Here is a 16879-nt window from a genome sequence, read left to right as displayed (position 1 = left end):
CAAACTGCGCCGCTAATACACACGTCATCACAGGTACGACTGTACAACTAATAGAAGATATGTCCGAAATGGCTGAATAAAAATCTACAATAACTCTGCAAGGGATGTGTGGTGAACTTACTGCGAGGACCAGAGCCGGTGTCGAAGTAGGAGAATAGTGAATCCAGCTCATCTGGGCAGAACAGGGAGTCTCTGCGAAACTTTGCTGCCGCCGCTGCCAAGGGACAAAGGATTTCAGATTAAACAATATATCTTAGACACCTTATTATCTCTCTTTCACTTTCTCTTTAACTTCTCTCTGAGTAAAGCCCTTGATCCCAAGAGCTTCTAAACCACCAGAGTAATCTAATCTCTGAGAGCATCTCTGGTTTGTTGAGGCGCAGATCTCGGAAAGACTCAAGAACACCACCAGGCCCAGCAGAGATCGCACTTTCATAGGAAACTGAAGCAACACATTCTCACAACCTTCCAGAGAGGAAAAGTTGTGAGAGCATCACCACTTATTCAACCTGCATTAACAGTGATACTGCCGCCCTGCAGGAGGAGCTGAGAAGATCAGCTAAGTCTGGATAACTTCTGGAGTATCTCCAGAGCCGATGGCTTTAACATCCACAGGGTCGACTCACACCCACTTCACAAATACTTTGGTAGTCTACCATCACAACATCAAGACTGTTGTTGGGGTTGTGATGATGGTAGATGTCAGTAGATTCTACACACTGAACCTTTAAAAGGAACTTGCATTTAACAGATCTCAGGTAAGCATGACTCCGGAATATATATATATACAGTACTGTGCAAAAGTTTGAGGGCAGGTGTGAGAAAATGCTGTAAACTAAGAATGCTTTAAAAAATGGAAGTGTTAAGTTTATGTGCCATTCCACCTAGACAAGTTGATGCTGGTTTGAAGGCAAAGGGTACTTACACCAAATATTGATTTGATTTTGATTTTTCTTTTGTTTGCTAACTTTGCATTTTGTTAATTGATGAAAATAAACTGTTAACATTTCCATTTTTGAAACCATTCTTAGTTTACAGCATTTTTTCACACCTGCCTAAAACTTTTGCACAGTACTGTATATATTGAGAAAGTGATGGTGATTAGCTGAACTGACCTGCTGACAGATTTGCAGCAGAGGCGCTGCCTGGCTCGTAGCGGTGGTATTTCCTGCGGACCTTGTGTGGCGCTCGCACAGAGCTGTTGTGTCGCTGGCACTTCTTCACCGTCCAGGGGCGGGACTTCCTCGCGCCCACCACCAAAGCCTCACTGCCGCTCATCTTCTTCAGGAAACGTTTCTCCACGTATTTGGACTTGATCCAGGCTTCCTTCTCCTGCCTGGAGGGAGATTATCACAACCTCATCACTTTTTACATCACACCTCTTTTAACTTAACTGTCGTCAGGGTGAAAACCTTCAGCCAACGGTATTAACAAACAGTGGATTTTCTTTTCTCTCCAAATGTTTGTCATGGAGTAAAAAAACTGACCTTGAACTAGAGGGTCCAGGCTTCTTAGCCCCCACTTCCTCACAGCGTCCCTCGTAAATCTGGTTTATTACAGTGTTCCCCAGTTCACACATCAGCTAAAGGTGATATAGGAAGGAAAGAAGACACAGGAAAGTCATTTAAAAGAGTTATTTTTGCAATGTAATACCAGAGAGCCAAGTGTAATAGGGGAAAAAAGCTCAGCACAGAGAGAAAAAGCTGTTTGTGTGATGAACAGGCTGGAGAGACGCACCTTGAGTAACTCTGGCTCCCATGAGTCTAACGTCAGTGAACGCACTTTGGAGCAATGGACGCCTAAACTCCTGAAAGACACATGGAGAAGAGGAGAGAAGAGATTTTATAAAGTGTTACATCTTACTACAAAATCTTTTACTCTTGCCACTTTTAATAAAACTGCCAGAAGGGACAGATCAGAATATGGTGCCACTTTTGTGTTTCTCTACTTTCTGAATGAAAGTTGAGTTAAACTAGTAGCTCTATTATTTACCATGCAACAGTTACATAAATAAAACATCAGCAACAGGATGAATGTCACTTCTGCAGAGAGTGACGGTGTGAGGAGGAAGCTTCAGCCACTAGGGGTCTCTCTTCATTTTTAGACATTTAAATGAAGAGTTGATACATATCATTTCTTTAATAGCATTTTCTAAAAGGATGAGTTTATTATCTGGAATTGCTGTGAATTCTTATTTCAAACTGACGAAGCCAATTGATAAGTTCTAAAATAATCCCAAATATTGTTGCCGCCCTCTACAAACAAACCCAGTCTCAGTGTTGTGCAGTTCTACCTGTGGATCCCTGAGCACTCGATGCACAGCAGCACTCCCAGGTTGATGGAGGCCCAGCACGGAGCCGTCTGGCTACAGTCGCAGCACAGATCGTTGCCTGGCAGGCTCTGCAGCCTCTGGAGGAGACTCTCCCCCCCCACCCTCACCCCTCTATCACCCCTTTCTCTGGGTTCGCTGGCAGAGTCGATGCTGCTGGTGGAGGGCGAGGCTGTCCGGTCCAAACGCTGCAGAGACAAGGGGCAGACAGGTCAGCGGCAGAAAGTCTCATTTCAAGGAAATCTCAGTAATTAAAATAAATGTGGATTTTCCTGCATTTGTTCATACCTCAATATAGTAATTGTCAGCGATGTCTTTGTAAGCAGAGGCGATGCTCGCCTGGACGGCCTGAATCCAGGCCTGTCGCAGCTTCTCAGACTCAGCTTGTAGCATGCAGCTCCTACAAAATAAAAGTCTGGTTATAGAAATATCATAATGGTCTAATATTAGAATTCTATATGTTAATTCTATAAGTGAGCCGCTCAGTTCATTAATGATAGTAGATATAGACTATATTATATGGACTGTAATGTAACACACACACACACACACACACACACACACACACACACACACACACACACACACACACACACACACACACACACAAACACACACACACACACACACAGACTTACTTGGTGGGTGAAACCACCTCAAAGCAGAACCTCCTCTCGTTATCCTCACAGGGTTTGACTGAGCACAACCTCAGGTCCTCAACCACCACTGTCAGAGAGTCCTGTCATTGGCAGAGAGGAACATCACTCACAACAAGGTTGATTTATTTCTGCAAGTTACACTGGAACAGGTTAACGTCCTCATATCCGGCAGGAAAGGATGAGTCAGTGCACGGCTCCTTCCTTCTCTGTCAATATGTCATTGACATTGATTTTAGTAAGGAAATAACGTATCAAACTGTACCTTGAGTTTCTTCTGATAGACCAGCTGACTGTTTTGTATAGAAAACCATCGCCTGCAGGGAGGAGAGGGTATGACATTAATATAATGACATAAATAATCAAATGTCTACCAATTAAAAACACTGTTCATCACTGTTCATACAGATACATCTGTATGTGAACTAAAGACCAAACTTTGCACAGGCCCTTGTTCTTTGGGCTCAAAGAAACATATTTAACCCCCTTTTCCCCATAGAAATTTGTTTACCAATTAGAAATAATACTTTAATAGGCAATGCGCAAATTCATTAAGTGTGTTCAAAGTAAAGAAAACAAGTAATACTAATATATGTTATTTTTTTAAGTTCACTTTTTACCTGTTCCAGGTCTTGAAGGCATTGCTGGCCCTCTTGAAGAGGTAGCCCTCCATGACCACGCCATTGGGAGCGTCCACATTAAATTCCAACTTGGGGTCATCATAGGAAAAGTCCTGCAGGGAAAACACCAACACACATAAATATTAAGATCTGACTTCCTCTCCACTGTCTGCTCTTATTGTCAGGGAGTGATGTATTATCTATGATCAACGTAATGAAAAGGCCACATCTTCATGGTCTAGTTCCTGTAGATACTGGATTTTACCTTGTTGTTGATAACAATTCAGTAATAACAGAAATGAATGATGGCTCAGACATGAACAGCTTTAATCAGTCATCTGTGTACAGATCAGGTCTGGAGATGCTGAGGAGTGATTAAAGTCCACGGAAACATATCAAAAGGAGCCTGAAATAGCCTCTTATCAGAAACACAAACAGAAGCTCCTGACATCCTCCTCTGTTGTGACACATTTTCTCTAAATTTGTAAAAAGTGTCTGTGTTCCTCCACAAACATAAGTCTGTGCCCTCTCTTCACTGACCATCTGTTCTTTAGTTTACCTTCAAAGATGACATCAAATCGGAGCCTCTCTAACCTCTCTACCTGTCAGCTGAAACCTCACCGGCTTTGTCCAATCAGAGCTGAAATTCCTGAGATACATGCCACCTGCCCAGCGAGGTGAACAAAACCAGCATACTGATTCACATGAGAGTCAACGGGGAGGTTGGGTTTCAGTATTGTTAAGGAGGCCTTTGGTTTGGTGTAAGGGAATACTAGGCATATGGCAAGCTGCTGGCATTAACACGCGACCACACACGCACACACACACACACACACACACACACACACACACACACACACACACACACACACACACACACACACACACACACACTTGTCTCTCTATTGTGAGGACACTCATTGACATAATACATTCCCTAGACACTTACCCTAGCCTGAAGAATTCTGTGTTTTTCCCAAAATTATTGTCACACAAACGTCATCAAGTATATTCAGCAGCCTTATTAAATCTAACTAAAGCTTTTAAATCAAATTGATCGTTTTGGCAGCTTAATGCAGATCAGAGTGGAAATTTCATTCAGAGCAACCTGTGGTATTGGGCTATATGAAATGTAAATTGACATATTGCTCAGCCCCATTTGTGTTGGATTTTTGCTGGTTTGTGTGAAAACATTGAGGCTATGTGATACGTTAACATGGTGGGATGTAACAGAACTGTCCGTCTCCTGGCTCTGAGACATTCATAGCGTGAGGTGTTTCCAGCAGGAAACAACAGAGACGCCTGTAAACACCAACACTGCCTCGTTCTTACATTCTGCAACAGGCCACTAGAGGGAAAGAGCTACTTTATACCAACTTTGTGGAGAAGAAGAGAGAAGTACAAAAAGAGAAGACTTCATCAGAGTACGCACACAATGGTGTCAAGCGGCTTTTTTCCGACGTAACTATTGTATTCGATTTGTAGTGAATGTGAACTACCCACTAGAAGTCGGCGATAAAACAATATCAGTAATAATCTCAAAATAATTTTCATCAAAGGTTCAATATCATTCCTTATGCAGAGATGAGGAGCCATAACACATTATTGATCTACCTCAGATGTGTAAAATGTTTTGCTGTTTATCAAACCACAACCTTCACCGGACCAAATTAAAGTCTGGACACATGAAATAATAATGTTCCATTTATCATGGTATTTTTCAATATCGACTGACGTGAATCTTTTCTGATCTTAGTATAATTTGTATTGCATATCGCACTAAGGCAAACACAAGTTATTATTTAAGTTTCCTATCAATGTGATCTATCCACACAACACACTGTGAGTAGTTATAAGAGGGAAATAGGTCTGGGGTGTTTACTGCATCACAGTGGTACTGTGGTCAAATGACCCCTTACTTTCTGGTTAAAGTTACACTGGCCCTATTACATACCAATAGCAAAAAACAAACAAAAGTATCGAGACAACTGACTCCTGACAAGAGAAAACAGCCATTAACAGAAGAAACATGTTTCTCACCAATGTGTGGTCCAGTCTGCCAAGTATCGTCATCCTCACCACACTGAGATCCAACAACATCTCCAATTCAACAGTAAAAGAATAAATAACTTAATGTTATTAAATAAACTGATAAATTACATCACACACACACACACACACACACAGACACATCTCACACCAGTGCAGATGAGAGACTGTCAGCAGGCTCGTGCCGCTGCTTCACTCCACGCCACCTGCCTGCACACTGCTCCGGCTCCAGGGCCGCATGCATGTGCCGTGAGCCCTCATTACCATACAGCTGTCACAGAGCGTGCTCGTGACCCTCTGACCCCCCCACGGCTGCCGGAGATCAAACACTTTCACTTGACACCCCCTCCTTCCCTCCATCCTCCGTCCCACACCGGGAATTAAGGCTCTCCTCTAACCCCCGCCGCTATTCTCCAACCCCGGGTTTAGTGCACACTTTTGGAGGAGTCAGCTCTCCATCTGTCTGCGGCTCTCAACACTATTCCTGCTTAATCAAGCTGACGTTATTGCTCCCCAAACACCAGCTCAGAGCTCCCGCTTCCCACCTTAAATCAGACGCCACAGTGGAAGAATGCAGCGCGGCAAGAGTCAAAATGGCGCAGGAGGCTGCACAACAACAGCCTTTATTAAAGGGACTTAAAAAAGTTCAAAATTTTACTATCCTTAGCTATACCATGTCAAAATATGTTGATTTTATTGACATGGTCAGTCTAGACTATGGTCTACACCCAGTGATTTGCACTGATATTATTCCTGTGAAACTGACTAAAATCTTAGTTTCAGGTTATATTGTCAAACGTAAGTTAACACATGGTCAACAGTACAAAGAAAAGTGTTTGGACAAGAAGACAGGTCTGCCGAGTTAAATAAAAGAGTATAACATAAATTTAAAAAAGGTGGAGAAAAAACACATTTAAATAAAATCAATTAAAAAAAATTATAAAATAGAGCTAAATTGTATGTATTGTAACATCATCCAAAATAAGTTACTTTTGTAGAGATTATGTTGAGAATTTGTAAAATAATTTATAATTCAGTTTAAACGGAGCATCTTATGACAGGTGGATTTTCAACAAATATTAATGTCAGTGGTGAGTTTTGAGTAATGGTTTTTCATATATACTTGGTTGTTGAATAATCTCATGCTCTAGCTTTGGGGATCCTAATAAACTAAACTCCCTATTTTAAATGTTTACTCTCCTATTGACCACATTCTCCTCATGATACTTTCCAACTTTTCCCCATGTTTCCGTCCTCTTTCTGTCTCTGTTTGCAGCAAAAAGCTGCAATAGTTGGAGGAGGAGCCGACTGGAGGCGACAATCCCCCAGGGAGCCACAATGAAGTCCTGCACACAAACACCGCTGTGAAAGAGTGTGGAGTGGAGACAGGGGGAGTGTGTGATCTGTGGTGTGATCTGTGGTGTGCGACAGGGCCGTATAGAGATGCATGGGTTGTGGGGGGGGACAGTGAAAGTGTAGGGGTGAGGTCAGGAGCAACACAAACAGGAGAGGGGGAAGAGGAGGGAGAGATGGTGAACGTACAGCTATCATCTGTGTAAAACAATCTCTCACTGATAAAGAGTTTATTTCTTTGGTTTCATCACGACTATGGACATCAAGATAAACATTTTAGGCATTTCAACCTGTCTGTTCTTTTCTGTACTAATGCATTTCACATAATTTTTTATCCATTATAAGATTAATACATTTCTTCTTGAATTTGTTTTTTACCATACAGTATCTTATACTGATTCTGTTCTGGTATCCATCTCCTCCAAACTGAAAAATAACCCAATCCACATCAAATGTATCCTAAACTATACTTTTATGATGAAGACATTTTATTCTCTTATGAGCATGACTCCTGCAGTTACTTAATGTTATATTAATAAAGAATGTATTGTATTAATAATTCACAAACTCTTCTCAGTCTCATGTCTTCACTTCCTGCAGCAACACATTTGCATACGGAGGGAGTCTAAAAAAAGAAGTCTTTGATCGCAAGAGAATATCAGAAACGGCTCAGGGCAGCATCTCCTGGGTGTCTCGATGTTCTGTGGCTTTTTCTGTCTTCAGACCTTTTTTCTGGAGAAATTTCTTTTCACAGATGCAAAGACAAAGAAAATCGGAATAAGAGACACTCGACTCGAAGCAGCTTGCATGTTGTCCTGTGTGTCATCGCCACTTGGCTTCATCCAACCATCTGACTGGTGTGTCAGGTTTCACAAAAGAGGCCAACATTTTAAACTGTGATGTTGTTGCATCAGCAGCATTGTGGTGCAGTGATTAACACTGTCGCCTCACAGCAAGATAGTCCCCTGTTCGGCCGGTGTCTCTCTGTGTGGAATTTTAAAGGTTCTCCCTGTGTCTGTGCGAGTTTTCTCTGGGAACACCAGCTGCCTCCCACAGTCCTAAAACATGCTGATTTGGGTTAGGGTAATTGAAGATTGGTGACCTGTCCAGGTTGTGCCCCTCCTCTCATCCAATGAAAGCTGGGATTTGCTCCAGCCCCCCCAGGACCCTCAAAAGGACAAGCGGTATAGATAATAGATAGAGTAAATGAAACTAAAGTGATTTTATAGGAAGTATAGTTTTTGATTCATAACTATAAAGAGCACCATCACATGGAGCTCATTTCTACATTCGGTAGCCACACTGTTACATTTAGAAAACTTACATATAATCAAGTGAGCAGGGATAAACTGATTTAATTCTTTAAATCAGCATTTATTCTATGACGACTGAGGTTAAGCTGAGAAGTGACTCTTTAATTCTATTATTCTTCATGGTCCCTGCCTGGGTCTTAAACTTGTCTCCTCTCTGTATTAGTCCTCTGCTCTTTGTCTGCATGCTCTATAACTTCATGTTTAACCCCCCCACTGTTCTCAGTTATGCCGTCTGTTGACTGGGGCTGAAGCTGGCGGGGGTCGGAGAAGGAAATGGGTTGATGCTGCAGCATCGGTGTCTGAACTTAGGAAATCAATGGCTCAAATTTACTAAAACTACAACTTAGTAATGATGGAAAACACTGTCTCAATACAGAAAAACATCATGACTACTATTTTTAAGCATCTACTCAGACATTCATTTATTTGTAACAGGCTTACTGGTGCTTAAGGGTTACATTCTGAGATGAAACAAACAAACAGGAAGGGAGAGAGAGAGAGAGAGAGAGAGAGAGAGAGAGAGAGAGAGAGAGAGAGAGAGAGAGTGAGAGTGAGATGTGTGTGCATGTGTTTGTTTAGGTGCATGGTGAAGAAAAATGTGTGTGCGGCAGCCTCTATGTAAGTGAGAGAGAAACAGGAAAAGAAGAAATAAAAAGGAGAGATCTAAAAGAAGAGAACAAAGTCGACATCGAATGCGAGACAAATATTACCTCATAAGGTTTGTGCGATGTAAGTAGATCAGTCGAGATGTTGTAACAGATATCAGGGGGATAGTGGAACAATTCAACACTTCATGGACACTAAGTCATGAAGCCCAAAGTTCAGTGGAGCAAAGGTGTGGAGGTGAGGTCACACAAAAGGATAAATACCTGAGAAAAAGGACTTAACTATGGAAAAACAAGTTCATGTGGTCTAATCCACACAAACACATGCCAGGGTTCCTTGGAAGCCAAGCTACCAGATAAGAAATTCATTTGACTGACAGTGCATTCTTCTTATGTTCCTGGAATGTTTCCAGACTGTCACCCAAACACAAACACACACACCCACTCACACACACACACACACACATGTTAAAGTATGAAAGGATTGTGATTTCTGCAGAAACACAATCACCCTCTGCTCTATTGCTTCGAAGAGGGTAGAGCATCCTGCCATAGAAACCAGCATGTGAAGGTCATAAAACTGTTCTCTGTACATCAATCACTGAGTCTGCTAAGATAACTACCACACGCACACACGCACACACACAGGAACCCAGGCAGAATTATTGGAGTTGTTAAGCCCTCTGCCATATTGCTCCTGAACCATTATAAAAACACTGTAATATAACATTTTGCAACAGTTCCTCTTGAGCCAGGAGGATTATACTGTTTCCTAAGTAAAATGGAAGCTGAGGATACAATTTAATGGTGCAGATAAAAAAAACTAAACATAAACATAAACTCACCTGCATCAGAGTCTGGAGGTGAAAGAAAGTGGTTGGGCCAGGACGCAATGTAAAGAGAGAGAGAGAAAAGTTATTCATTTGAAAAAAAAACATGTGAACACGTAGATTCATCAACCCTGAAGACTCGAGTTACTTTGGCCACTTTGAATGCTTTTGATTTTGTCTGTAGATGCCACTTGACCAAACAATACATTTTTCACTTTGACATATTGTACCACACAGGCCACATCACGTGGTTTGATCAATGGCGGCCTGATTGTAGACTCCGCAGAGAGTTCAACAAAGTTTGATCTACTGGGAGATATCGTGTCATAATCGATGTGAGTGTCCAGAAAATCTTAGTTCAGACGACTCCTGAAGCACCAACGGCACACCTCCAGAAAACAGTCTCCCTCATGTCACTAAAAGGGGGAGGATGTGTTGCTGAAAGGTCATTAGGTTGGATGAAAAGCAGAGCGACGTGTTTGTCAGGATGCCTCCACTTGGCATCTCGACCCATCAGAGGGATGGGCACAGTCATGCACATAACAGCCTGTGGCCTCCGGCGTCTCCTGAGCTAACAGATGGATGATTTATGTGCATCTGTTCATGAGGATTTGCATATAGTGCTTTATTCAGCCGAGTGACTCATTACATATCGAACCGTGTTTGTGAGAAATGATTTCCTAGTTTTAAAATCTAAATTTAAGCATCAAGGAAAAAATAAATTATTCAGCATTCATACACTTGTTATAATTATTTAAGGGGCTTCTTTTTGTTTGCTAATTGATTCTAAAATCAAATAAAGAGAGAGAAAGAGTCGGGAACTAGGAAATATCAAATTAATTCAAAGCTGCCGTGCGAGGCGTTTTTCAGATGAAGTGTTTGATGATGACATAATGTCACTGACATTCTTCAAGTGAGCTAGGAGGAATCTGTCAGGCTGAATGAGAGTGAAACGTGTTGATATGATGTTGAGACAAATTAGACTTGGGACACATGCCAGATTCATTGAATCTTTGTTTAAAACTTGTCTAAAGGTTTTATACGCTAATAACTGCAGCTTTAGTTTGTGAAGATAATCACCTGAAGTGTCTCCATGAGTTTTGGTATGTTAGTAAAGTTTTGAAATGATATAAACTGAACATGTCAGTGCTGAGGGGATATCTCTCTGTATTCTGCTGCTTATCTTCAATAGAAGCGTAATTTTTATTTAATTGTGAAGGAAAGGAAAAGTTCCAGTGTATCTAGGAGACAAGAGATGAAACGTAGAAGCTGAACTAGTTTCCTCTGCATAGAGGAAGAAAAGAAGAATAGAAGAGTAGGAGAAGAAGTTGTGTTGTGGTCTCACTCTCTGCTGTATGATGGCGTGTTTGTGCTCCAGCTCTCGCTTCTCCACGGCCGAGTCGATGACCAGCTGATCCAGCTGCACAGAGCAGAAAACGAGAGAGTCACTGAGACAGCACACGCACACACATACATCTGCTCATTATCATAAACTCATAACATAATGCAAACATAAAACCCGAGAGCAATTTTTACATAGTCTTGCTTTAACATTAGACTGTTTAAACATTTTCAACCGAAACCCCAACATTGTCTTTTCTATTCACTTATCATTAACTTACTGGATAAACATTTTAATTAAAAAGTTTTCATTTAGAATTGTAATATTCTTTTCTCAGTTTTTTGTTTTATTGCATTGCTGAGTATGATCTGTCTCTTCTACTTTGCACTTATATTGAATTTTTTTAATGTGTTTGTGTTATTGTACTTAAGTTGCACTTAAAGTAAAACAACCTACAATTCCAGAAAAGATTACAAAATCGGATGTAGTAATAATAGACGAAAACAAGCATAGAGCCCAAACACAGGAATCTGAGCAAATACAGTAATATAGTGGCCAAATGCTTTACTTCCTTGTTCGGAGCCTGCATGGCACTTTGTTTGTTTTGGGTTTGTTTAGTTTTACCTGCGCAGCCAGCTTTTTCATATAAGGGTCGATCTCATCTAAGATGTTGAAGCCTTGTTGGAACAGGGTGTACTGGGCTCTCATGAAGGACAACATCTGCAGCAGACACAGGGAGGAAACGCTGTAATACAGCTGTGTGCATAACCCTACTCCACATCACACAGCACAGGGATACATATGTTTAACACACAGAACATATATAATAATGAACAGTTGCTATTGTGTCATTAAAGGGACAAATCTGGGTCACTCACTGCATCCAGGATTTCAAACTTCTTCTTGGCCTGAAGGACATTAATCTGTAAAAAAAAAAAAAAAAAAAAAAGAAGGAAAATCAGAATGTGGATTGCATTAAGGTTGTATTTCTCAGATCAGCAGGAGGATTATATATGGTTAGTCTCTTTTTTAATCTACAATCTCAAGTATTTGGCTTTAGTGTCATCTACTGGACAACACTGGTAACACAGCTGGATTTCGAGCCTATGCTTAGTACGGATGGGTTTTCACCTGCAGCACGTAGTCCAGCGCAAGGTGCCTGAAAGCTTTGCGGCTGAGGACCAGGGCCTGTGCTGCCTCCTCGGCCTCGTGGACCTTGTTCCTGGGTGCCTGGGCGTTCTTCACCTGGGCCAGCTCCATGTCCTCACGCACCCGGTCAAACTGCTTCTTGGTGTCCTTGAATTTACGCACATCCCTGATAAAAGAGAAAAGAGACAATTGACAATTCATGCACATTCATGACCACGGACATTGCATGAGCAGAGTCGGAATATCACATACATATTTACTGCCAATGATCACAAAACGGCAAAGAGCATCGGGGTTAAACGTGGGGGTTGGCAATGATATGAGTGAGGTGGACAGCTGTCTGTATTCAACAATGATGGATGTTTCTCTATAAGACATTTATCTCAGAGATTATATATATTGGTTTAATATCATGCTCAAGAGTATCTTGAAGGGCCGCCTCAGTATTAAAGCAACAACTAGAGGGGCACTCAGATGAGCGTATACCTCGGACAAGGCCCAACAGTCCCCTCATAAAACACATTTAAATTGACTAGAATTTTTTTTTAATCCGCACCAAATTGTGAGTTTTATTACTCGCCTAAAGATGTTAGTTTTCCCCCCCAATTAAGATCCATGAATTATTATCTGAGAAAAAAACACAGATGTAAAAAAGACATTGATATTCCATCCTTCCACCAAGTCCTGTGGAAATATTGTCCGTGGGTAATATTGGTTACACACAAATGGACAGGGCTAAAAACATAGCCTTGTTGGCTTGAGGTAACCAACCAGCTAGTCCTCATGAGAGCTGTTATGCACCTCTTAAAAATGTGCGCACAATTGATGCATCACAGCAGGAAGAAGCGACCATTCACTATCACCATTAAATGTGATGAAGTACTCACTCTTTGATGAAGGTGTGAAGCTGCTGTTTGATGGACCTCTGGGCCTGGTCAAACAGAATCTGTGGACACAGACGGCGAGAGAGTTGGGAACATGAACACATTATTACAAGAGCAGAGCAGTTCAAAAAAACGGTGGGAGCTGAGATCAATTGATTTAATCTTCAAATCTGAGGTGGCCACATCTCACCACAAGATGGCAACATGAGGCCTTACACTCAGAGCAACAGATGAGGCCAGAGGCAGAGGAGGGGAAGAGGAAGAGGGATGAGGACAGACACACGTGCACACACTGAGCTGCTGCCTCAACACATTTTCAGCCTCACAGACGTCTTTTCCTGTTAGCTGTGGGTTTCTAACTCTGCCTCCTTCTTCCTCTCACTCTCCTTTACTACAGTACTACTCCTCTTCATTGTCCTCCTCCTCTTCTCTGTGTATTTTCCATCCGGTTCTTGAGCATAGTAAGAACAGCAGCTTTTGTCTCCATCTAGACATTTGAGTTTTCTTCCATTTCTCGATTCTGATCATACGAAATAAAATGGCTGCTGGTGAACAGAGCATCCGTCTTTTGGAAGGAAATGTTCATGGACACACAGACACACACACCGACGCGCACACACAACCACATAACCGCACAAACAACAATCAGCCTGTGGATTAAACTTTCTATAGCAATCCCTTGTTAATAAACATACACATTGAGGATTAGCCTACAGGCTTTGTGTATATTTATATATATATATATATATATATGCGTGTGTGTATGCCTCCGCCCATATGATGTCCCTGCTGAGCCTGATGACGTCACAGGCTGGAACTTGGTGGGTTTTCATTCGTTTTCTCAGATCCAGTCTAATGTGCTCATTGTGGGAAAACAGAACACTGTGTCGTGCTCCCCACTGACTGAAGAGCATTTTAAATGGTGGACATCAAGTGGTCAGTTTGGTGTCAGAACCTTCAGGGTCATTCTGTGTCAAATCATCAAACCTTTGTTTGGCACCGTCACAAGATTTTAATGAAATTTGTCATTCCGATTTGGTCACATGAGAAACCAACAGAACGGAAATTACATTTGTCTCGGATCCCCATTAAGGGAGATATACTGTCGGCTAATCAAGTTTGAACTATTTGGGGGGGCTACTCTAATATAGGTCACAGAGAAATGGTTCTCTTATCGTTTTAAGGCTCTTTCCAGCCTTAAAAATTGAAAATATCTCTATGTGCATTTCAAAATCCTTATGAGGAATACAATATATATATATAATATTTGACAAATTAAGATGAGATGAAAAACAGAAGGCGTTTAAGGTATTTGTAAATACGGTGGACACATATCTCTCCAATCATAGAGTTTGTTTCTGTAATTGAGTTGTTTATACAGCACGTAAATATGACAAATGAGTCACAGGACTGGGGCTCATTTAAGAAAAAAAGAAGGTTTGGTACTTTCCAGAGTGGTGTAACATATCTGCCAGTTCAACAGAACAGAAGTAAATCCCTTTAAAAAAATCCAAATCATTTCCACCAGACAGACTTGCACATGTGCACTAATCCAAATGTTCCACCCAAACCTGCTCTGGATTACAGTGTCCTGGGCATGACCCAACAAACACTTCTTCATGTTTACACGCCCTATACTCTTAGGATCGTGACGCTTTGATGTTACAATGTCCTACATATAGTACATGAGAACAATAAAAGAGCAAAACAGCATGTTGATTTTACAAGACGAGTTGCACCATAAATAAATGAAGAAGCTACAACGTCACAAAAATCAGCCTGCTCAGATTCATGGAAGGATTATGTCTGTATGTAAACACGTTTAACTATCATGTGATACTAGGGAGGATTCTCTCTCCTGTTTGAATTCCATATTTTGTTCCTGACGAGAGCAGAGAAAGTGCAGAAAATAGGGATCAGTGGGTGGTCGAACAAATACAGATTTCCTTTCCCTGTGTCTCTCCCTCCCCTCTCCTCCCCATGTCGCGCCATTCCTACTGTCTGCCAGACAAGCTATTAGAGTAAGTCCTGGGTGTTAGAGTGGAGGAGTGGGACGCCTGCGGTAAAGGGTGAGACAGGAGGGAGGCAGGAGGAGTGGGGGATACGGAGGGTAGATGGAGGGGAGATTGAGAAGAAGAGGAAAAGAAACAGGTGGTGACAAAAATCACAGTGGAAAATGGCCTATCAAATCACATGGCCTGTGTGATAAGGCAGAAACCAAACACAGGAGACAATTGTCAGGACACGTTTTGGATAGAGGTAGAGAGACAACAGAGAGCCATTATAGAAAAAGAGAGATAGAGGAGAAGATTGTATTGGAATGATGCAGCTGATGGATCATATCTACTGTTATGATTTGATTTAAAAAGCTCCGGGTATAATGAAATGAAAAAATCAAAATGATGCAATGATAAAAGCAAAAAGGGAAAAGGTCTCTGATGAGGTCACAGTACAACACAGGAGTCTGCATGACACCAACACCAGCATTCCAACAGAAAGAAGAGGCAGTTTCATAAAACTTGTTTTTTTTAGCCACTGTTGAATTAATTCAGGAGGGGTCGACGTATCCCTTCTCTAATATCAGAGGGTCTCTCTTCATTGCAAACAGACAAGTGTTGTTGAGATCAGATGACACCAAAACAGTTAAACTGATGAACTTTTTGTTAGAAATGGGTTTGTATCCCTGAAGGCAGACTTGAGATATGGTCTTCCTGAGTACCAAAAAATGTTTGGTGGGGCCACTTTGACCTTTGACCCCCCAAATCGAATCAGTTCATCCTCAAGTCAAAGGGGATGTTTGTACCAAATTTGAAGAAATTCCATCAAGGAGATATCGTTTTCACAAGAATGGGACAGATGGACAATGGACATGAGAAAATAACTTCAATGTTTTTATTTTAAAGCCACAGCTTATTGTCTCCTGTGTCCTGCAACTGAATCTTAAAATGTATCCATTTCCCCCCCCTCCAGAGGACATCTTTTCTCCTGCTCACTTCCCCTTCCCCTTCCCTCTCCTATTTTCTCTTTCCTCTCTTTCCTCATACTCTCTTTCTTTAACTGTTACAAATCCTGACTTCACCTCTTTGTTGGCAGATGTGTTTGTTTACACACACAATCAAGGTAAAAAGTGGACATGCATATTGTCTTGTCATCATAAAACAGTGAAGTTTAAGTGTCTCACAGATGTAACTGTAAATATTGATGACTACCACATATTCATCTCTTTAATTGCAGATTTGCCTTTGAAACCTGTAGCAGCGTCTCAGCATGATTCATGGAGAGGAAAATGTCATAATAACACTTAGTCATAAGGAAAATTCACTCATGTGAATAAAACCTGTGAGTGTGTGTTCATGTATGTGTGTGGGAATGTTTGTGCAATACACACATCTGGTGAAGCATGTGGCTTGAATCAGACACACACACAAACTGTCCAGCAAGCACAGATTTACCGTTACAAAGTGTGGTCACAGTTAGAGTCAGGGTGTGTGTGTTTGGTAACGTCAGGCCCAGGAGAGACTGGATGTCTGAAAGATGTTAACATGCCAGGAGGACCAGGGCGTGTCCGAACAATGCTCCGCCTCGACCTCTTGCCTTTGGCTGACAGTCGCATGTTTGTGTGTGTGTGTGTGTGTGTGTGTGTGTGTGTGTGTTAAACTCACCATGTGGTAGTTGACGATCTCTTGGAGGCTTTCCCCACACTTTTCAAGGCATTCCTGCAATGTTGACGCACACATACACACACATAT

At 41.5% G+C, this 16879-nt stretch overlaps 1 protein-coding gene across 1 annotated transcript in view; it reads right to left on the bottom strand.

The window, feature by feature from the left end:
• Nucleotides 1-16879, bottom strand: part of acap3b (ArfGAP with coiled-coil, ankyrin repeat and PH domains 3b) — a 56842-nt gene that overhangs the window by 7080 nt on the left and 32883 nt on the right. The window contains exons 4-19 of the mRNA XM_061070654.1: nucleotides 16793-16846; nucleotides 13134-13192; nucleotides 12229-12412; nucleotides 11976-12020; nucleotides 11722-11817; nucleotides 11101-11175; nucleotides 9771-9782; nucleotides 3606-3718; nucleotides 3251-3302; nucleotides 2968-3068; nucleotides 2618-2729; nucleotides 2294-2517; nucleotides 1738-1807; nucleotides 1488-1582; nucleotides 1116-1336; nucleotides 122-214 (exon numbers count right to left, since the gene is read on the bottom strand). Coding sequence (XP_060926637.1) covers nucleotides 122-214; nucleotides 1116-1336; nucleotides 1488-1582; nucleotides 1738-1807; nucleotides 2294-2517; nucleotides 2618-2729; nucleotides 2968-3068; nucleotides 3251-3302; nucleotides 3606-3718; nucleotides 9771-9782; nucleotides 11101-11175; nucleotides 11722-11817; nucleotides 11976-12020; nucleotides 12229-12412; nucleotides 13134-13192; nucleotides 16793-16846 — 1606 coding nt within the window. The remainder of the gene's footprint in view (nucleotides 1-121; nucleotides 215-1115; nucleotides 1337-1487; nucleotides 1583-1737; nucleotides 1808-2293; nucleotides 2518-2617; nucleotides 2730-2967; nucleotides 3069-3250; nucleotides 3303-3605; nucleotides 3719-9770; nucleotides 9783-11100; nucleotides 11176-11721; nucleotides 11818-11975; nucleotides 12021-12228; nucleotides 12413-13133; nucleotides 13193-16792; nucleotides 16847-16879) is intronic.

Source organism: Limanda limanda, chromosome 4 (genome assembly GCF_963576545.1).
Source record: "Limanda limanda chromosome 4, fLimLim1.1, whole genome shotgun sequence".
Taxonomy (NCBI): Eukaryota; Metazoa; Chordata; class Actinopteri; order Pleuronectiformes; family Pleuronectidae; genus Limanda; species Limanda limanda.
This window is presented reverse-complemented; position numbering and strand designations above follow the sequence as displayed.